This window comes from Hyperolius riggenbachi, chromosome 4 (assembly GCF_040937935.1).
Source record: "Hyperolius riggenbachi isolate aHypRig1 chromosome 4, aHypRig1.pri, whole genome shotgun sequence".
NCBI classification, from domain to species: domain Eukaryota; kingdom Metazoa; phylum Chordata; class Amphibia; order Anura; family Hyperoliidae; genus Hyperolius; species Hyperolius riggenbachi.
This window is the reverse complement of record NC_090649.1, coordinates 213991428-214014253: the sequence shown is the minus strand read 5'-3', so window position 1 is coordinate 214014253 and position 22826 is coordinate 213991428. Positions and strand designations below refer to the sequence as shown.

Sequence of the window (22826 nt, the reverse complement as noted above, 5' to 3'; positions counted from 1 at the left end):
TAATGCAACGCAGGCTGAAACTTAGGCAACCGTTTATCTTTACTACCTTTCTATTTTTTAGATGTTGCATGTTTTTTATGTCTTTCTTTTTTTGTACTGTGCACTTTAATCAGATGGCTGCAAATGACCCTGATCACTTTCTGCTTTAGTCTACACCGGAAAGTGACACAGCTAGGATTAGCAAATCAGAACCTTACAAATCTGTCACCTATTCGGACTGGTCACATGCTTTTTTCATGAGCTCTAGTACACGCCATCAAATCTATAAATTCTCACTAGAATTTTACTGGGGTCATTGATGCTCCAGTGTCTAATTTTAAGGCAACCTCAGAACTCTATGCTATAACTAGCAGGACACCTAATGGTATTAACATCATTTGGCACACATAAACAGCATAACACATATTTATATTATATGACATCATTTACAATATCTGAGACTCAGCAATTTGACTGGTAAATCCTTGAGACACCTTTTCCCTACAGCAGGCACCATATTTCCCTAAAGACCTCTAATATATGTATAATGCTTTCTGTATAGATATACTTGGTATGACCTTTTTAATAACTTAGCAGTCTACCACATATTAATATATTCACACAGCCATGGTGAGAAACATTGTATATTTGACCTAATTTTGAAAAAGAACATCCTGGATGAGCATATGATTAAAATATACTTACTTCTAACAATGACAGCTGCGTTGGTGGAAGATTGTCCGTGTACATTTTTTGCTACTGCAGTGTAGGTAGCAGTGTCATTTGTAATAGTTCTGAAGAAGACACATAAAACAAAACATGCATTATTAATTGTGAGATTAAATGATTACAGCTACTATCTTAGTCTTTATCATATGTTTTCCTACAAACAAATCTAGCTGAAACACCAGAGGCAAGCACTGTATCTCCCTCCCAGGGAAGTTTTTAGAATTATATGAGGAACAATAGGCATATACAGCCATGGTATTACCTTCATATACTTCAAGCAGAAACATATATTTAGCCATCATGAACAAAAAAATGTATGTACTGCCTTTTGAAACAGTTCATGCCTTTTTCTTGTTGATGTGGAATAGAACGATTGCATTTCTCCCGACTACCACATGGTGGCACTCATTGGAAATAAGCAATATCAAAAGATCTGACCAATGCAAAAAATAAATGTTTAATTAGCCTTTCCTGACCATAGTCAAATGTCAAAAGGGAATTCCAGCCTATTTTTTTTTTTCTAAAGCATTGTCGTCGGACATGTCTGTCAGCTCAGCATGTCTGTCATCCTCCGAGCCTGGAAACCTTCAAACAAACTCTGAAAACACATCTTTTCATGCAAGCCTATTATTATTATTATTATTATTAATTTATATAGCGCCAACATCTTCTGTAGCGCTGTACATAGTACAAACAAATAATGGGAAAGAAATACAAGACACTGTACAGTCATGACATTGAATAGAATAAATACAGATACATACATAGTTGATGTGTTGTTGGTACATGTACATATGTTAAAATTACAGCAGTATGAGAAACACTAGGAGGAGGTCCGTGCCCTTGCGAGCTTACAATCTAGCCTATAATTTGCTATAGGTAGCATTGGAAGTTCACTGCCACATTCCCTGTGTTTTCTTCCCTATTGTTTCCACCCTACTAACCTCTAGATTGTAAGATCGCAAGGGCAGGAACCTCCTCCTATTGGTTCTTATTTTGCTGTAATTTTCCATATGAATGTGTACCAATTTTAGTGATATCTTAGTCCACACATTACTTATGTATGTATTTGTACTTGTATTACTGGATGTTATGACTGTACAGTGTCTTGAACTTTTCATGTGTATATGTTCTCCAGTATTTGTTTTATACTATGTACAGCGCTATGGAAGATGTTGGTGCTATACAAATCAAAATAATATTAATAATAAAGTGAGTGAGTCAGCAGCTGGCTGCATTGTTGTCTTGGTTACCCCCAGGTTTTTGTACTTTACCAGCAAGGCTAAACGTATCGAATCTCTCCAGCAGGCACATAGATGGCAATAAGAAAATATTTTTCTTTAATTGTGTGAGGGAGGGCTAATTTCTCGGTGAGAATTGTATTACTGTGTGTGTACCATGGTAGAGATTCTTACACTTCCTATGCTACTTGCTACTTAAAACTGGGAAATCCCAAATTCGGGAAATTAAGTCAAATATTGATCCCTCACATCTTCCACCTTGGACAATATATGGACAATACTGTATAACAGTGACAGCCAGTCAGTGGGCCCCTGTGCAGATTATATGTAGGGACCCCGTGTGAGTGTGCGCAGTCATAACAGATAATGGGTGGATCCAAAAAGTGTCAATAACATAAAAGTATGTGAACCTATGCTGCATTCTGTAAGCACTGTATTAATGTAGCACATATTTTCATCCCATTCTATATGTCTCATAAATGAGGGGCTATAAGCAATTATCGCTGGTTGTCTGACAGTTTTGCATTGCTGTCAAGTGTTTTTCTGTGTGTGTGAAAAATGCATTGAAGTGTGAACTAGCCCATTGATTAACAATGGTTGAATTTTTTTCTGTGCAAAAAATGCACAAAAAAAACTGGCGAGTGGAGACAGGGCCTAAGGTTTGATTCTCACTATGCGCATTGCATAATGCACACATTATAATGACTGTGAACTGCAATGGATACCGGATATGGACTTTAATTCAAAGCCTGCATGCAGTGAGTTAGAATAAAGCGACCAGGTACAACACAGAGATGTGAGCAGACAGACCCATAGAAATATATGGGCAGTAACAACGGATGTAGTGTGAAAGGGTCCTTAATGTATGATCTTATAAACTTAGCTTGAACTATCCAAAGTGTTTAAAAAGTGAATTCAAAGGTAAAATAAACGCAAAAGATAAACAATTGTATCTAAACTCCTACTCCTAAAAATGACCTTTTTTAAATAACCTATGGTTTTATTTTTTGTTTAAATACAGTATTTACACATTCGATTTAATGTTTTATTGTCTGTGCACAATGGCAGTCTATCAAGAGTTACAGAGCTTAAATACATAAACTAATGACTTTTTAAAATCACCTGTTCTCAGAAGCTCTGTTCTTCAGGAAAAAGTTTTTTGTCTCTATTTCCTTATCAGTAGGGTTATGCTATACTCAGAAAAAGACCTAACATGACAGAATCTGTCACTTGCATGCCTGAAATTTAACTCTTTCAGGAACAAAGAATAAAAAAGGAAAAACACAGCACAGTTATTTGTATGCTTGGCACTGTACATACACATTATTGACTGAGGCTGCATGTTAGCACCTTGACTCAGTACACAAGGCATTACTGTTGTGTAACGTGGACGTTTTAGGAAACTGTCTGATCCTCTTTTACAAGCAAACTGTCAATCTCAATAAAAAAACTCACTCAGGAAACAGATAACAAGATAGACAAACTGATAGACAGGATTGGCAGAATGGAGATTTATAATTAAATATGATGCGCTCAACTTGGCACCTAACTATTTTCCAGTCTAGCTAAAGAACAACTAGTATATACAGATAGGCAAATGTCACCAGGAAAAGGCTCGCTAACATTAGAGTACAGTCAAGATGACAGCCAAGAAATTCCAAGCTGTTTTAAGTATCAACAGATCAAATTGCATACAGGTCAGCAATGCGGTATGAACAGCTGAGAGCACAGGAGTAGTGCAAAGACACCATCATCTGAAGTACCAAGATAAAAAATTAACAAGTGCTTCTACCCATGAGTTTCATTCATATGCTTACTTCCTGGTCTAATGTTCTTATTGAACTAGAAATGTCTGCATTCTGTTGTCTATTCCTTTCATCAGTAGCTTAGACAGCTGCATTGCCATGGTCTAGCTACTACTATTGTTAGCTCTCTAGAGGAATTAAGGAACAGTTTTCAGAATGACCACAGATTAGTGTCTTGTCAAATGCAGAAACACAATAAGTGGCATATATATCCAGTCACACATTTAAAATAAATAAATAAACAAGGCATCCAAGTCCGAAAAAAGACTATGATGCATCATGCAAAGAAACACAGAGTGGAGATGGGAATATATATATATATACATATATATATATATATATATATATATATATATATGCATATATATATATATATATATATATATATATATATATATATATATATATGCATATATATATATATATATATATATATATATATATATATATATATATATATATGCATATATATATATATATATATATATATATATATATATATATATATATACTGTATTTAGCTCTGTTAGCCGGATTACTGAAGCAACCAGAACAAAAACCTGGCTTCTTTATACAGTAATAAGCAATAAACCTCTGCTACATTAAGTTAAGCTTGTCCTTTGCCTTAACTTTTAACTTAAAGAGACTCTGTAACAAAATGTTCAGCCTTACTTCTTCTATCCTATAAGTTCCTATACCTGTTCTAATGTGTTCTGGCTTACTGCAGCCTTTTCTAGTTACACTGTCTCTGTAATATATCTAATCTTCTTTTCTTTGTCAAGCTTTGTCGACCCAGGGAGGAAGGGGCTGCCTCTGTTGTAATGAATACATGTTATGTTTGCTTCCTGCAGGCTTTGTGTGCTTTGTTTAATCCTCAGTCTCTACTCTCAGTTTCTGATGCAGTTTGTGAGGCTGAGGGGAGAGGGAGCTGCCTGTCACATGCTGAGAAACGGTGAGAATCCCAGACTGAAGTGCAGATAATTAACTATGCAATAAAAACTTGTAGTGTACTGTAACATGATATATATATATATATATATATATATATATATATATATATATATATATATATATATATATATATATATAATTAGTGTATGTGTAGGTGTGTGTGTGTGTGTGTGTGTGTATATATATATATATATATATATATATACAGTGGCTTGCAAAAGTATTCAGCCCCCTTGAAGTTTTCCACATTTTGTCATATTACTGCCACAAACATGAATCAATTTTATTGGAATTCCACTTGAAAGACCAATACAAAGTGGTGTACACGTGAGAAGTGGAATGAAAATCATACATGATTCCAAACATTTTTTACAAATCAATAACTGCAAAGTGGGGTGTGCGTAATTATTCAGCCCCCTTTGGTCTGAGTGTAGTAAGTTGCCCATAGACATTGCCTGATGAGTGGTAATGACTAAATAGAGTGCACCTGTGTGTGTGTAATATAATGTCAGTACAAATACAGCTGCTCTGTGATGGCCTCAGAGGTTGTCTAAGAGAATATTGGGAGCAACAACACCATGAAGTCCAAATAACACATCAGACAGGTCAGGGATAAAGTTATTGAGAAATTTAAAGCAGGCTTAGGCTACAAACAGATTTCCAAAGCCTTGAACATCCCACGGAGCACTGTTCAAGCGATCATTCAGAAATGGAAGGAGTATGGCACAACTGTAAACTTACCAAGACAAGGCCGTCCACCTAATTCACAGGCCGAACAAGGAGAGCTCTGATCAGAAATGCAGTCAAGAGGCCCATGGTGACTCTGGACGAGCTGCAGAGATCTACAGCTCAGGTGGGGGAATCTGTCCACAGGACAACTATTAGTCGTGCACTGCACAAAGTTGGCCTTTATGGAAGAGTGGCAATAAGGAAGTCATTGTTAACAGAAAAGCTTAAGAAGTCCTGTTTGCAGGTTGCCACAAGCCATGTGAGGGACACGGTAAACATGTGGAAGAAGGTTCTCTGGTCAGATGAGACCAAAATTGAACTTTTTGGCCAAAATGCAAAACGCTATACGTGGCGGAAAACGAACACTGCACATCACTCTGAAAACACCATCCCCACTGTCAAATATGGTGGTGGCAGCATCATGCTCTGGGGGTGCTTCTCTTCAGCAGGGACAGCAAGGCTGGTCAGAGTTGATGGGAAGATGGATGGAGCCAAATACAGGGCAATCTTGGAAGAAAACCTCTTGGAGTCTGCAAAAGACTTGAGATTGGGGCGGAGGTTCACCTTCCAGCAGGACAACGATCCTAAACATAAAGCCAGGGCAACAATGGAATGGTTTAAAACAAAACATATCCATGTTTTAGAATGGCCCAAAGTCCAGATCTAAATCCAATCGAGAATCTGTGGCAAGATCTTAAAACTGCTGTTCACAAATGCTGTCCATCTAATCTGACTGAGCTGGAGCTGTTTTGCAAAGAAGAATGGGCAAGGATTTCAGTCTCTAGATGTGCAAAGCTGGTAGAGACATACCCTAAAAGACTGGCAGCTGTAATTGCAGCAAAAGGTGGTTCTACAAAGTATTGACTCAGGGGGCCGAATAATTACGCACACCCCACGTTGCAGTTATTGATGTGACAAAATGTGGAAAACTTCAAGGGGGCCGAATACTTTTGCAAGCCACTGTATATATACGTATATGTACACAAACATCACTTCTTGGTTAGCATCCATGTTTTTGTTTGTAAACACTGCCTAAAACTGGCGATTACAAGCCAGGATCACAGCGGGGAGTGACGGAAACGGCAAAGAGGGATCCAGAAGATCACAGTGACTCAATTGGTATGTTTTTTTATTGTGTAAATCGAACAAGTACAGATTCTTTTTAACTGTTTAATTACTGTGTAAAATACTTATTTCAACATTAATATGGAGTTTCTGGTAACTATACATTGTAGGGTATAGTACTGTTTTTTTAGCTAGGCATTTTTTTAATATTGACTCTCAAGCAACCAGAAACTACACGTATCCAGCATCAGCCAATCCCTGTTGGCTAATGCTGATATTTACAATGTTTAAAGGATTTCAAAGGTAAGCTGGCAGCTTGATAAAGAGAGATATATTCAGACAGATATGGGGATTTACATCTTGTTTCCTTTAAAAAGATGTTTTATCTGGATGTCATGCTGATCCTCTATCTCTCCTATTATCTGCTAAGTCATCTATCCAAAATGCTGGAAAACAGGCAGCATACAGACCAGAATAATGGGATTCTGTCTCTGGATCTGTCATTGAAACCCAGTGCTGCTGACACACCTTTATTTATATGAATTTAATAGGACATTGTTTTAAATGGATTATGCATAAGAATAGCTTTATAATAAAAATTGAACAAAAAAAAAAAAGAAAGCAAACTATCTACTCCATCAGTCCAGAGATTCTTATGGACTGATGTCTACTGATGTCTACTTGCTCACACCCAGCACACCCTCAGCCAGCCTGAAACACACATGGGTATGTATGAGGGAGTGATTGCTCTGTTATTCTAAGCTACACCTCCCTCCTGTCTGACAGACTGAGAGAGGAGGCAGAGCATAAGCAGGTAGCTGGAGGTTGCTGGCAAGAAAATGTGAATGTTTGTATTTGTACAGCAGTTTTTTTTTTCCTTCTTTATATGGTGAAAACTGCATTTTTTATTTTATTTAAAGAAAAAAGTACAATGTTCTGTTAAAGCATGCACAAGGTGGATTAGGGAAACAAAAGAGATGATTAATAAGAGAAGCCTCTGGATCTTGCAGAGGCTTCCCACATTCTCCTGGCCCTGACTGTTGCCATGTGTGGACCCCCGAAAGAGATCACAAGCACAGTAATCTTTATGCACAAGTGCGACTGTACTGAGCTGGTGTAAATATGGCCATGCTTGCCCAGTAAGCTGTAGCCGCTCATGCATGACGAGGAGCGTGGTCCTGATTTTCAGGAGGGACCCGGGAAGTGGCGGTAGGGTTAAAAAGGACATGGGGAGCCTATGGAGCGACTCCTAAGTAAAAATCGTTCTTTTTGTATTCCCGACCACCTCTGTTTTTTTTTCTTCTACATGGGTATGTAAATGCGCCTTTACTTGGCTTTTAAAGCAGATATCCAGCTTCTACATTAAAATCCTGCAGTCCTCTTGTAAAGGAAAGTTATAATTACCTGCGCTGTCTTCTCCCCTGAAGCCATCCTTGAAGACCCTGAATCACCTGACTTCTGGAATGTGGCCCCACTCCCTTTGAGTAAAAACGCCATTCTGTTTATTCTATCGTGTTGAAGAAAGCAGAATGGCTTTTTTCTTTGGGGTGTGGCCACAGGCCGGAAGTCTGGGTGATCTGGGGTCTTCAAAGATGGCTTCGGGGAAGAAGACAGTGCAGGTAATTATAACTTTCCCTTACAGGATGACTGCAAGATTTTTTTGCAGAGGCTGGATAAGTACTGTGGGCCAATGCTAGAAAAAGAAAAAAAAATAGGTATTTATTTAATGCTGTGATGTGTCCCAATTTGTGAGAAAAACCATCACTACCTATCCAGACAGGAAATGGGGAAACCGTGACAAAGGCAGCAACATATAATTTTTTTTTAATTTTTTTTTGTAGGGAAAGGAGTTCAAATCCTCAGCTAGTTGTTATTGCTGTGCCTGATTTCCTTTTCCAGGAACTACAAGTTTTCATAAGTTACAAAACTCCAAAGAGGTTCCAGGGACAGGAATTGAATGAAATCCCAGGATCACAGGCAGCCTTGACAGTATATTCATTTCTAATCTCTTTTCATGCAATTCAAAGTTAAAATTAAAGAAAAAAACATCCTGGTACTGGAACTGAGTTTTAACAAGCTGATCTGAAGGTTACTTTAACAGCTACATTATGTATTCAGATAGTAACAATTATTTCTCTCTAATAATAGGAATCAACAATTATTGGATTAAAATCTCTTTATGAGTCATGTCAGATTTAATACTTATCTGCAAAGTAAAAGGAATGAAAGATTCATGCTACAGCCATCTTATGATCAAGTGAGAAAAAATAACTGCATGGGAATTATTCAAAGAAGAATGGATGACCCATAGTGGCTCTGATTCAATTAACTTTTCTCCTGAGATTTTTCACAGGACATTTTGGCTCATCTTATCTAAACAAATCCCTTTTCAGCATCTAGTAAATGACAAAGTACTAAGAAGTAAGTAAAAGTGTAGGAGGAAAACTTATTTTGACTGCTTTTTTGCTTGCTGGTGGCTAAAAATGTATTTTATTGATAAGCTGTGAAAAAACCTCCTGTGAGAAAACTCAGGAAAAAAGTTAATTGAATCAAGATCATGGTATATCACCTATGGCCATTCTTTACATACTCTAGAAACCCATATATATAATTATATAAGATCAGGGCCGTCCCACCTATGATGCCACGTGAGGCATCGTCCTCAGGTGGCGGAATACTGGGGGTGGCGCCAAGCAGGACCAGGAAGTGTGCCTGGCCTGCCGCCACCCAGCTTGCAAACACCTGCTTGGCCATGGGGGGGGGGGGGGGGGGCATCGTGAACTGGAGGGGGTAGCAGTCAGGAAGGTGGGCAGCGGGCACAGTGGTGGGGAGGGGGTCGCACTCCCCTTCCTCACCTGAGTCCCTCCGGATCCACGCTCCCCCTCCAGCTATTAGTGCTGTGTATAAGTGTCAAGCAGTGGGCAGGGAAGCAATGACTCATCTTCTTCCATGTTCAAGCGCTGTGTTCCACTGCTCATCACTTCCTGCTATACCGCCCACTGTACTTGCGTACAGTGTGCGGCATTGAGGAAGTGACGAGTGGTGGACCGTCACTTCTTATAGTACAGTTGTGTGATGCAATGCACATTGCACCAATCAGAAACAGCCAGAGCCAAAAAAGCACAACCCCCCCATTCGGGATCAAATTCTCACCGTTCCTCCAGTGTCGACCTGTAGCCCCTAGCGGGCTTCCGGCGGCTTTTTGGCATCCTAAGAAGCAGCTAGGAGCTACAGGACATCACTGGAGGCTCGGTGAGTATTTCATAGTCGGCAACCTCCCTAAAAAACAGTCCCCGTCATGCCGTCACTCAGTTGAGACTTCCAGTTGTCTACGTTCCAGATAACAGGGCCTTTGGTATGTGTGTGTATATATACTGTATATATATATATATATATATATATATATATATATATATATATATATATATATATATATATATATATATATATATATATATATATATATACATATACATATATATATGTATATACAGTATATATATATATAATTGAATCAAACATTATAAAGACACTCCAAAAGCAATAATGCACCCCCTGGCCTCCATAAATACATACTAATATATATAATAAGCGATTTAGTAAGCATCAACGGCAGTTATTAGAAATTGTACTTTATATTTCCAAATAAAATTATTTTTGGAACAGGATCTAATATTGGTTACCATGCCCATGTCAGTCAATGGATTCTAGCATCATGTTCTAAAGAAGTCCAAGTCTTCGGGATTTCTATCTAATTTCATTTAATGAAACAACTTAACTTACAAATGCTAGAGGTTATCACATAATAAAATCTAACCTCTCTTTTGAGCTTCTGAAACTACAGATGCATTTTATGTCACTACGCAGAAATCAAGCTTGTTCCCCTTTCCTATTTTTATCTCTTCTTTTCTTCTATGCCATTGCTGTCTTCCATTGTATGTCAAACAGTCACTCCTTCTATCTAAACCTTCATTTGAAAATACTGTAGTTTCTGCAAGTTTCCTCTGTTCAAATTTTTTGAAGCTAATTTAGAAAAAAAGCTTAATCCCAAGCAAAGTTTACATATATTATGTGGACTACTGCCACTATCAATGCATTCAAATTAAATTATGAATTATTTCTAGCAAGGTACCCGCCCCCTTCTACACGATCTGTTGACCTCGGATAGTCAATTATAATTTTATAGCTACGTCAAACCCTTCTGAAGTAGAAAATGAGTGTCCCTTTGCTTTTTATCCAATCTCATCCAACCATGACTTTTTTCAGTAGCAGCAGTAATCCAATTACAGACATCAGTTTGAAAATAAATCTCAAAATATAGTTCATGTTTTCATAAAATTAGGATACTGTTATTTCATTACAAATAAAAGTTGTTCTGCAGTTTTTGAAACATTGGCAACCAATCTGGTTCTGTAGAGCTATATGTTACATGACTATGGTATGTCTACTGATAATGTATGCATTATGTTCTACCATATTGTGTTAGAGTAGGATCATCTACAAGAGCTACCATATCGTTCAGACTATAACACACTCTGGACCAATACCTTGTGTTTCTATGGTGCAGGGACAATTTGTGGACATTTTCCCAAACCATATATAAGCTACACTGCCCAGCTATAACCCCTCCTGCCCCCACCAGCTACACTCACACAACATGCTATGCTACACTCATTGCACTCCCAGCTACACTTACTACACTCCCAGCTACACTTACTACACTCCCAGCTACACTCACTACACTCCCAGCTACTGCTAGCTGATTATAGCGGCTGGAGATAAACAGAGGAGACAAACGGAGGACTTGGGAGTGTGCCACTAGATAGAAAAGAGCTTGTGGGGGGGAGAGGGACACCTGGCCGCACGTTGGTAATTTAAGACGCACTGAGTCATCGTGTCCCCCCCCCCCCTTTTGGGGTAGAAAAAGTGTGTCTTATATTCTGAAAAATATGATATATGTTACATGGCTACATTATGTGTCTGGAAGGTGTCCAGAGGTCTGTTTGGCACATTTTCTGATGCCCATTGCCATTTTACCCTAACAAAGAAGCCAGGGAGCCAGCAGGAAAAGCCAAATCTGCTATCCTGCCTATGGCCCCATTTCATGTTAAGCCTTTTCTGTATTATGTTATATGTAGTGAAGAATAAACAATAGCTGTGTCTAAATTCCTGTCACTTAAAATAATCATCCCTGGCTGTTTTGAGCAACAGTTCAGGAGTGAATGCTGTGAAAATACACTGCTCGGCCTGTGGCGGCGAGGATAGCAAGTAACACACTGCTGTGAGAAGCTCCTGCAGGAACAATGAGGTATGATATCTGGCCCTCTGAATTACTAAAGAGTTCCATACATGTCCCAGTATGCATTGCAGCCAGAGTGACATTTCCACCGCTGCAGCAATGAGCTGCCGCACTTTCAGTTGTGCAGCTATCAGTATTTGATAGGTGTACTGAATATGTGGCTTCTGTATGAGATAAAAATAATCCTAATACCTGTTGTGGCATGTACAACACATTTTTTCATATAAAGTTGTAAATATTTTAAAACCCAGCGATTGTTTCCTGTACCCAAAGTGTGTCCCACAGACAAGCTCTTGCCTTGTTTTCTACTTACCTGTAAATTTCCAAACTATTCACTCCGTATTTGCTTTCAATTCTGTATTTTCCTGGTTCACTTGCTGGGCTAATCAAAGATTCATTCTTATACCTAATTGCGATACAAATAAAGGTAGTTATATTTAAATAAAAGGAAAGCTAGGTGTAGTGAGAAGTCTATCCTGACACTACACAGCAAAGAGCAAGTTGCACTGCAAATACAATAGACAACATGATTATAGTTAATGGAAAGTTTGGAGGTTTTTAAAATTGAGCTTAACGTTTCCACTATTCAACTACAGATCCAGAGCTTTTATCACTATAAACAAGTGACTAATAGGATAGGAAATTGCATTGTCATTGTAATATACATTTTGGGGAATTTATTTAAAGAAACGTTGCTTACACAGACAGACATATATGTGATATTATTCAGATAGTCCAGTTAAGTTTAGACAATGTTGGGCTAGCTCCTAAAGCTTGTAATTTCTCACACTAATTTACAATTCACTATTTTTTTAGGAACTTTGCGTGAGTTTAATTACAAGTGCTGAATATTACAACTTTTTTTTTCATTTGCTCTTCATGCTTGTGTTATTGTGTATCAGGGCAGCTTCTAGGCTAAATTGCTTCCAGGGCAAGGGTGTAAAAATTGCATCCCCCCCCCAAAAAAAAAAAAATTGGTATTCAGTGTTTAGCCTTCCCAGTATAGGTAGTCAGGCATAGGTGCCCTCAGTATAGGTAGCCAGTCTTGGATGTCCCCAGTATAGGTAGCCAGCTATAGGTGTCCAGTACAGTTAGACAGGCATAGGTGCCCCAGTATAGGTAGCCTTGCATATGTGCCCCAGTATAGGTAACCAGGCATAGGTGCCCTCTGTATGGGTAGCCAAGTATAGGTGCCCCAGTATAGGTAGCCAGGAATATGTGCCCCAGTATAGGTAGCCAGGCATAGTTGCCCTCTGTATGGGTAGCTAGGCATAGGTGCCCCAGTATAAGCAGCCAGGCATAGATGCACCAGTATTTGTAGCTTTTGTAGCCTGTGCCGAAACAGTACAGTAATCCTATGCTTATAACATATTCTCTGCAGAAGAGAATTTTGTCTCATGCTCTCAATATTGTCATTGTATATAAGGTGCTTCAGTAGTGTCTATTCACTTACCATTGTACAACAGGTGTAGGATATCCTTGAACTGTGAAGAAAAGCTTTACAGGCATGCCCTCCCAAACAGTATGGGATCTGAGTCGAACCAAGATATCGGGGGCACGGCTTATACAATCTTCATGGATTTGTCTCTGTAACGCCATTTTTTCTTCTACCTGCCAGATAACATATGTATGTATGATTAGTGAATAAGTCATTTCTAGAAGAGAAGTTTTCTTCCACATAATGTAGACACAATGCAACGTCAAACTCTACCTCTTGGTCTCAGCAATGATTATTGTGCCAGTACAAGTTTTGCCACTCACTTAGGTCATCCTTTTACTTTTATATTTTGATCACTAACTAGTGCATGAAAAAAACAGACTGTGAATCTTGGTAATCTTGTAAGTATAAGTAAGTAAGTAAGTATTAAGTTGGAAAGAGTGTTTAAAACGATAAAAAAAAGAAAAGTTAAAACAGTGATATCAAACTTAGGAAAAAAAGGTAATATGATATGGGCCAACGGCCCTTATTTGATTCATTTTTTTCTCCTACGTTTTTTCTCTTTTAATCTATACTCAGAATAAGTTTGACAGTACTTTTTCACCTACGTATTGACACTTTTTCAATTGCAGAGTGCTTAAAAAATTATTTTAAACATAAGATGAAAATATGCTCCTAGGAGAAAACTTGGGAGAAAAGGTGAATTGAATAAGTCCCGTATATGTTCAACTTTTATAGTCCTTGTATTAATAGTTGCTAATATGTTGAATATTTTTATCCCTGTAAATAATCTAATTGGCTTAAACATTAAGAGGCCTCTTTTAGGTGTATTGGTGGGCAATTAATGTGGCTTTTGCCAAGCTTTATTCAATTCAACACAAATTGCTATGCAATCTCTTGGTTCCCAGTGATAAGAAACCTGCGTGCATGCACCTGACATTGCTCAGGAGTTATTGATAAATTCAATTGCCAGCTTGAAGTGACAATTGCTAGTAGCTGCTTGATGATGTTGGAGTAAGATTTTGTGATGTTGGGCTGTCTTTCAGCACCACAGCACTGCTACCTTGCTCCAGTGTTAAACCATCGCAATTCCTCTCACTGCAGGTATAGTGCCAGGCAACCAAACTCTCTGACAACATTCATTGTACCAATGCCAGACTAACCTGGCACTGTCGCTCCCTGCCACAGTAGTGCCAACCTGCAAGGGCCATCACCTAAGCTTCTGCTCCTCCTGATTTTCTCACAGTGTGAAATAAAATCCACAGCAAAAAAGCATCTTCAAACCTCCTAACAGGGCTCCCCAAATGGTACACTAAATTGAACAATGGGAATCCACCACAGAGAAGATTCTCATCAGTTCACAGTGGACTCAGTAAGAGGTTTAAAGGTCTGAAGCCTTTACTGGGGCTCTACATCCCCAACCAGATGTGCTGTGGAGTCCCAGTGGGAAGTGGCAGTGGTTTCCACAGTGTCAGGGCTGAGGGGGGGCAAATGGGGATGGTGCTCAGGAGAACTGTGGCAATTAGTGCTGCTGCAGGAGTAAGGACCATCGAGAGTGACTAGCAAAGGAATAGCAAGTCCAATGAGGTTCATCAGAAGAGTGGGGGATGGTAGCCAGGGTGGCAACTCTTGCATCAAAATGACAGAGTTACAGAGTACCCAGCAAGCTCATGGTGAACCAGAACTCCTGGGAGTGTGTAAGGGGCTACAATGGACCAAAAAGCCATCTTACTAAAATGCTATGGAAAACAAAAGTTGGCTTTCTTAAAAAAGAAAATATTTGCGATAATTCAGGTTGGAGTGAGCTCCGAGATGTCTCCCAGTGCATTACTGCTAAAATCTGAATATTATCCATTGTTGTCCCTGTGAGCTAGCCACACCTCCAGATCCGCTGGAATGCAATGATGTGTCAGATCAAAATTACAGAAGAAATAAAAGAAAAGAAAGAAGATGAGATACAAAAAAGAAGAATAAAGGAGAAGATTTTTCTATTAATAAAGTGTATTTGATCTTTAATACTAATTAAATTGACAGTCTAAATGACTCCCTTTACATATGGTAAATGATGGGAATCTGGGGTTTTCCTTATTCAGGGGCTTCCCAGATACCACCATAAGTGCCCCCAATGCCTATTAGTTGCCCCCTACCTGTAATGCATAGAGGTAGTGATGAGCCCTTTGTTGATGATATGGACAGGACTAGTTGAGGGGAATGCTTTGCTGCACCTCTCTTACAGAGCCCCCCCTTATGTACCACGCTGTCTGGTATAGGTTAGTATGATAGAGCCCCACATAGGTCAGCTCAGCTATCCTGGTTGATATTTTACTGTGCACTTACCCATTCTCAGTTGAATCCTCCCTTCCTAGTGCCTAAACCTAACCCTGCCACCTTATGCCTAACACTAACCTTCTACACGGCACCAAAGCAGACGATATTTCAGTTGTTTACAAAAAAAGACATGCAGGTCTTCTGTTTCTTCCCTACCGAATATCCGATCAGCTACTTCTGTAACCAATCAATTAATAGCAATGCATTAGGCACCCAACTCACCGTCTGGACGCCCGATTACCAATACTTCCTGTAGACATCTATTGCACACCTTCCAAACCCCATGCCCAAATCACCTGCTTTGATAGAAGGCCACCTATGGGGAAGGAATGCAATTGCAATTGCATAGCAAGCTTCAATGCTATTAGCTCTTCCTAGCAGGATTGGCTTTACTGGATGATATTATTAGTCAGATCAAGCATATAAGGATTAATGAATTTGATAATAAATTCATATGAACAGTAAAAATTGGATTTGTGATCAATGTTTTTTTTTTCAATAACAAAAATGTTTTATTGCAAACTGTAGAACATTGTGTTCCCTCTAGCCAGTGCATCAACAGTCTGCATTGTAAATACTTCTGTTTCCGATTTATAGCTATGACTTTGATCATATAAATCATTTATGTCATGCTCCTGAAAGTATTTCTATTATGTAGGTTTTTTTTAGTTACACAATACTTCTTCCACTGAAGATGTCAAGTGCTGCCTTACCATCCTTTGGATAGACACTTTATCAATCTGTTCTCTTGCTAAGGCACGTGCAATGCGGACATCTTCTTCCAGGAAAGCCAGCTGAGTAGCATAATGCACACTTCTGTCATAGCTTCTGTGTTGTTGGACCTGCTGTTCGCTGTGTTCTTGGACATGGTGTTCAGCATGTTGTTGGATCTGTTGTTGAAGATGTTGCTCCTGGGACCTGCATTTAAAATTAAACAGTTAACAAAAGGTAAATGAGAGAAACGGTTAATTACCCAAATATGGTATTAAAGTAGAATTCCAGCCAAAGCTTTTATTTTAATCTTGTTAGAGTGGGGAAAGGTAATATCTCAAGACTTTTATTGCTGTCTGTTTTTCCATTTTGTAGATTTCTCTGCACTTCCATTTCACAGTGACAAAGGTTACTGTAACAGGAAAGTGGGTAACTGCTAGATGCTCAGAGGAAAAGAAAAGCCTGATTGAATTTTGGAGATGGTTGGCTGTATTAAAAAGGAACCCTTACTGCCCAATTCATATTAAAATCTAAACCTAGAAACCTATCTGGATGGTTGCTGGTCAACCTTCTAGTTAGGTGGACAAGATTGGCAGTTGGACTCTTTGTATACAGAAAAATGGCTCGGCTCCCAGGGATCTCTGTAGGGTGGTTTTAATCCCCCATTTCCCAGGTTGAGCTGAGTCCATTTGATGAAAATATTGAATTAGGGTGTTCTGGACTGCATACAAAATAGAGTTGTAGAAACATAGCTTAACCAGACTTGTATGTATACTGACTTTGTATATCAATAACAAGAGATACTGTTTTCTTATTTATATGATTATGTATGTAATATATTATGTTGTTCAAGATATATAAGACTTATTCATTAAGTCTGTTGTTGTTAAAAATTTCAAAAACTGTTCAATAAAAATTTTTGAAACATAAAAAGGAACCCAAGGTGAAAGAAAATATGGAGGCTGCCATATCTACTTCCCTTTACAGAATACTAGTTGCCTGGCAGTCCTGCTGATCTCTTTTGCTCCAGTGGTGTCTGAATCACATACCTGAAAAAAGCATGCAGCTAATTCAGTCACACTTCAATCAGAAACATCTGGTCTGCATGCTTGTTCAGGGTCTATGGCTAGACAAGACAAGTCACAGCAGCACATTTATATCATGATTTTCTCCAGGTGGACCCAGAACGCCAGAGCTGCAGCCACTAGAGTGTGCTCAGTGGCAGTAGCAATAGTAGGGAGTGTTGCCAAAGGTCTCCTTACTGAATAGGTTGTTGGCTTACTTACCAGGAAGAACCACGATTTGAACCGTTGGACCCCCTGTGTCAGAAGCAGAAAACTTAAAGGGGAACTGAAGTAAGAGGTATACGGAGGCTGCCATATTTATTTCCTTGTAATCAATACCAGTTGCCTGGCAGCCCTGCTGGTCTATTCCTCTGCAGTAGTATCTGAATAACACCAGAAACAAGCATGCAGCTAGTCTTGTCAGATCTGACTTTAAAGTCTGAAACGCCTGATCTGTTGCATGTTTGTTCAGGAGCTATGGCTAATAGTATTAGAGGCAGAGGGTCAGCAGGGCTGCCAGGCAACTGGTATTGCTTAAAAGGAAATAAACATGGCAGCCTCCATATACCTCTCTCTTCAGTTCCCCTTTAACCAGTACACAATCTAGCCACTACTAAAAGTATTAGAGGCAGAGGAACAGCAGGGAAGCCAGGCAATCTGCATTGTTTAAAAAAATGCACATGTGAGCCTCCATATGTCTTTCACCTTGACCTTTAAGTCAAACTGCAGGTCATTTCTGTGACTTTACAGCTCGTGTTCATTTAGTGTGACTGTTAAGTGTGTTTTAATAATTTACTAGAAGTCACCAGGAATTCACCTAGATTAACTTACCGTGATCATTTGATGCTCAAATTAATCTTTCTCAATCTTCTTTTTGGTTATTTTGCATATATCTCTTGTTCACCTAAAGCTAGCCATACACTGGTCAATGTGGCCAAAAGATAGATCCCTCTCAGAGATAGATCCCTCACAAACTGATCAGAGTGGGACCTATCTGATTGATTCTCTCCACATGCTGCACATAGATTTTTAATAGATTGCAGCATGATGACATTTATTTGAAATACCCGTGTTTGCTAACTAACCCCTCAGACATTGTCTGCTGCACTTCCATATGGTGACTCACATGGACAGGCACAATCGCTGTCTGCTTGATCATTGCATCCATGGTCATGATAGGTTGCAGCAGTGCAAAGTGGAAGAGGATTCTGGGCAATGCATCAGATTCATTGATTCCAGTAGGTTAAAAAAATGCATATGGCAGCATATATCAGCTGTGTTAGGTGAGCAAAAACTGACCTGAGGCCAGATTCCACTCACTTACCATTACCTATAAATACTGGCATGTGTATTGATGTTGTAAGTTGAAACCTTTTGGCGTCCATTAACCTGGTTTTAAGCAACCCAGTGCCTGGAATCCTCTTTCATACTGCTCTTCTTTAGATCCACTGACAACCAGTCAGTCATCATCAGGGATTTATTGATCCAATTAAACTTGTGAAATACTGATCTTAGGTGGCTGATTACCCCTTGAAGTCCAACACGCATGAGAATTTTACTAAATATAAACAGCCTCTACATGCTAAAGAAATACTTTTTTCCCATTTAAGAATTGTATGTCACTTCCCTTCTCTTAGCAAGTGAACCTGAAACTAAGAAGAAATCATAGCATTAAGAATACAGACAGAAATAAAGGCCTGTAAGGTGATCCAACATCAAGGTTGGAGTTCCTTTTTAAACTTATATAAGGTCTATAAGGAAAAATCATGCATAACGTCATAAAGGCAGTTGCATTATACAAAGTACACTTGAACTTGACTACATCACTACTTAAGCTGTTACCATTTCATTTGCATAGGAGTAGTCTGTACCTAGTAGTAGTGGATGGAAAGAAAAAAACAGTTTCTTCTCTAAAGAGGGAGATAGGGAGATAATACATAACATACAGTAAACCGCACAAAACTTGTCCTAGGTAATAGTTGGCACTTATAAGAAAACACAGAAGAAAAGTGAAGTGTGCAAAGCACAAACAGCTATAAATTGTGTATCAAGTGGCAATATGCTGTAAGGAAGCATAATGATGTAAATTCATATTGAGAAGCATCTAGGTTCACAAACTGAAGCAGCAGTACAGATAAGGCATGCTGCGAAACCTGTGGATTCCACATCTGTATGCAGCACAACATTGAACCCTAGCTGAAAACTGTAGTCATGATTCATGGGAGCATGTAATAGAAGCTGATACATCAAGTTGCTAAATGAAACAGTTGTAAAAGCGACAGTTGGACAGGTAGATATAATCCACCATCAGTATAGATTAAACGTAATAGTTTTAGACAGCAGTCATAGCGTTATTAAAACAATGTATATAAATTTGGTAAAAGAACGAGTTCTTTCAGAATGCTATGTTAAACCAGTGCAATTAAAAAGATGGACAGTTAATGATCTGGTGGACTGTGTAAAAGGTGTAAGACGTCACTACTATGGTATATAAATAATAAGAATAATGATTTGTTAAATAATTGCAATTGCCTTACCTGATGTGATTAGTAATGTCAGAGAGAACTATGATCCCAGGCTTATTGAGTCCCCTAAAGCAAACCTGGACTTTACTCTTCTTCTCTTGATTTTACCATGCTATGTATACTTGAATTATGTTGTTTAAAGTGGACCCAAATTAAAAATACAAGATTTCAGAAATAAAATCTATTTTCTAAATTATAATGATAAATAGCAGCCTTTTTTCAGCTGCATGATGACAAATATAAAATATTTTACATTTATTGGAGGAACCCCTCCCTTCCTTTCATATTGCCGGGATTTTCCGGCAAACTGGTGGAGGAGATAAAAAAAAACAAAAACAAAACACAGGCTCCTACTGATGATGTCACAGGGGAGGTGATCTCAGCTTGTGTGAGATTTCACATAGACGATGCCCCTGTGAGGGAGGGTAGCTGATGACAAACACACCCATGATCTAAAACCTCCTACTAAGCTCAGAAGTAATGGCTGCCACCTGTATAGCCCTAGTTATGAAAAGAGAAGGGTGAAAAGCATGCCCTGAAATGCTCATAGGCTTAAAGGAGTGTTTATTTATCTTTGTATGTGTCAGTGTAATGCAACTAAATATTTTGAATACAAAAAATGTTTGGTTTGGGTCCGCTTTAACTATTGCACATTGCTATCTCACCTTGCTAGGCAGAGCTGCTGAATTTACAGTGTCTGTGTCATGGGGGCTAAAATCTTGGGTTCTAAAAAGAGCATTTCTGGTTTCTGATGGTCCTTCCCTGCCTCCACAATAATAATCCATTACGTCACCGCAGAAGTCCAATGGTAACGCCCTGTTGACTTTGCAGCAGCTCGGGGGCCAGTCAGGCACAAGTGTGCTGGGCCCTACTGCCTTGCATGCATGGTCATTGCATTACCCTGCGGTAAAACAACGCAAACTTCAATTCAAGTGTAAAAGGGGCCTTAAAGTTTAAGTACACTTTGCTCTGTTTCTTTTGTTAATTTCCACAAATTGGTAAGCAGTAAGAATCTCACCTTCACTAGTGAACTAGGATTCACTAGGAATTTACAAAAATGGGGACGTCTTTGCACCTGATGGGTTTTCTAAAGTAAACAGAGTGAGAGATCATTGTTTGCCACTGCCTTTAGTATCTCACCTCCACTGTCTATGTGCACAATGTTTTTTGTTTTTTTTTTGTTAATGTGGATACAGTATTCATTTTTTTTCTCTTGTAAAGGTGGGCACACCATTTTATTATCCAACCTGCTTCATTTTGTGTGCTCATCTTCTACAGCAAGTTGCTCAGCTGCTGTGTTATTCCCTTTAGTGTTGGAACCCTCACTACCTGACACTCTATGTCACCGGTGTCAAGCTCAAGGTTTCGAGGGCCATATCCATGCCAGTGTTTAGGATGGACTAAGAAATTGAGTAATGTGTTCTACTTGATAAACCACACTTTTCCTGGTTCAGTCACATCAATTAATTTGAGCTGTGCCAAAAATGTGTGAGGTCCTCGGGCATTGAGGAATGGAGTTCAACATCTCTAGTCTACGTGGAAGCAATAGAAACCATGGAGAATGGATCCCATGTCTGGACACTTATATTAAGCCATACAGACTTGGTCAATTCCCATGCTTGGCAGTTCAGGATGTGGGAAGAAGTGCAAGCCATGTTTCATTTATTCATCTCTGATGGTGATTGATTAATGACATTTATACAGAATAGCAAAAGTAGCATGTGAAGCAGTTGCATAAAAAAGAAAGTTGGACTTCCATTGTGATAATAACCCATTCATACTCAGTTCCACAGAGCTCAGACTATGTGGCTGTAAATAGTATAATATGCTAAGCAGCAAAGCAACATTTTACTTTAAAAATCCTAAACAGAATCACATACAAGATGAAAGAATTAATTCTTACCTGGTTACCGACCTCAATCAGACTTTGAAGTAAATGCACACGCATTTTCTCACACGTTTGAAAACATTAGGCTTTAAAGTCTACATTCTATAAGCTATTGTTAATTTATGAAGGTCACTGTTACTGCTTTTGTTGAGCGGAATGTTAATGTAGGGCATTTTAGGCTACATCCACATATGGTAAATCTACTGTATGCATTTCATAGAAAAAAATGTATTATGTGGAATATGAATTAAGGTTCTATTTAAAAAAAAAGTTTACTAAGGAAAGTAACTTTTGCAGGCATTTGCGGCTTCTCATTTTATCCTCCGCAATCTCCAGTAGCCTTTGCATACCCTCCCTCCCAGTCAGTCTGACGTCAATGGGCCTGATCCATTTTACCTTTTCTCCTAGGAGATCATTTTTGCAATCTCTGTTTAAAATAACTTTTCAACACCCTGCAATTGAAAATGTACCAAAAATAGGTGAAAAAGAACCATCAATATTATTCTGAGTATTTTCTTGTTTGTTGATGGTGGCTTAACAGGTATTTTTGATAAGATGTGAACATATCACCTAGGATAAAAACTGAATTGGATGAGGCTCAAGATAGTTTATCAGGCAGCAGGGAGGCATATCTCCTCACCCCTCACCATGCCCATGTGACTAAAAGAGGAGTGGCCAAGACTGATTGGGAGCCCACAACTACAGTTGCTCATTTTCCAAATATGTTAATTCAAACAAATGCTCTTTTAAATTCATCTAAAAGAGCTGTGGCTAAACTAAGATTTTTAGCACATATGTCATAATGTCCCCATTTCATAAACTTTTCTACTGGGTTTTCTCATACAAGATTTTTTTCTCATTTGTAAAATAGTAAATAAAAAGAGAAAGATGAAACGGACATAAATTACTTACATCCAAAGTGTTTTGCTTGCTGGGAGGCTACTAAGGTATTTTATTGGTGCAAAACATCCACTGTGAGAAAACTTGGGGGTGCTTAAAGCATTAAGACCATTTTGTGCTAAAAACTCTTGCTAAAAGATGTTTATTCATAGGCAATAATGACGCAATCTCTGA

General features: G+C 38.7%; 1 protein-coding gene across 2 annotated transcripts in view; it reads right to left on the bottom strand.

Annotated features, from left to right (window-relative positions):
• MYOM2 (myomesin 2) overlaps window positions 1-22826 on the bottom strand; it is a 222968-nt gene that overhangs the window by 171588 nt on the left and 28554 nt on the right. For both annotated transcript variants that reach the window (XM_068281345.1, XM_068281347.1), the window contains 4 exons: window positions 16278-16482; window positions 13252-13409; window positions 12112-12204; window positions 685-773 (listed from right to left, as the gene is read on the bottom strand). In XM_068281345.1, coding sequence (XP_068137446.1) covers window positions 685-773; window positions 12112-12204; window positions 13252-13409; window positions 16278-16482 — 545 coding nt within the window. The remainder of the gene's footprint in view (window positions 1-684; window positions 774-12111; window positions 12205-13251; window positions 13410-16277; window positions 16483-22826) is intronic.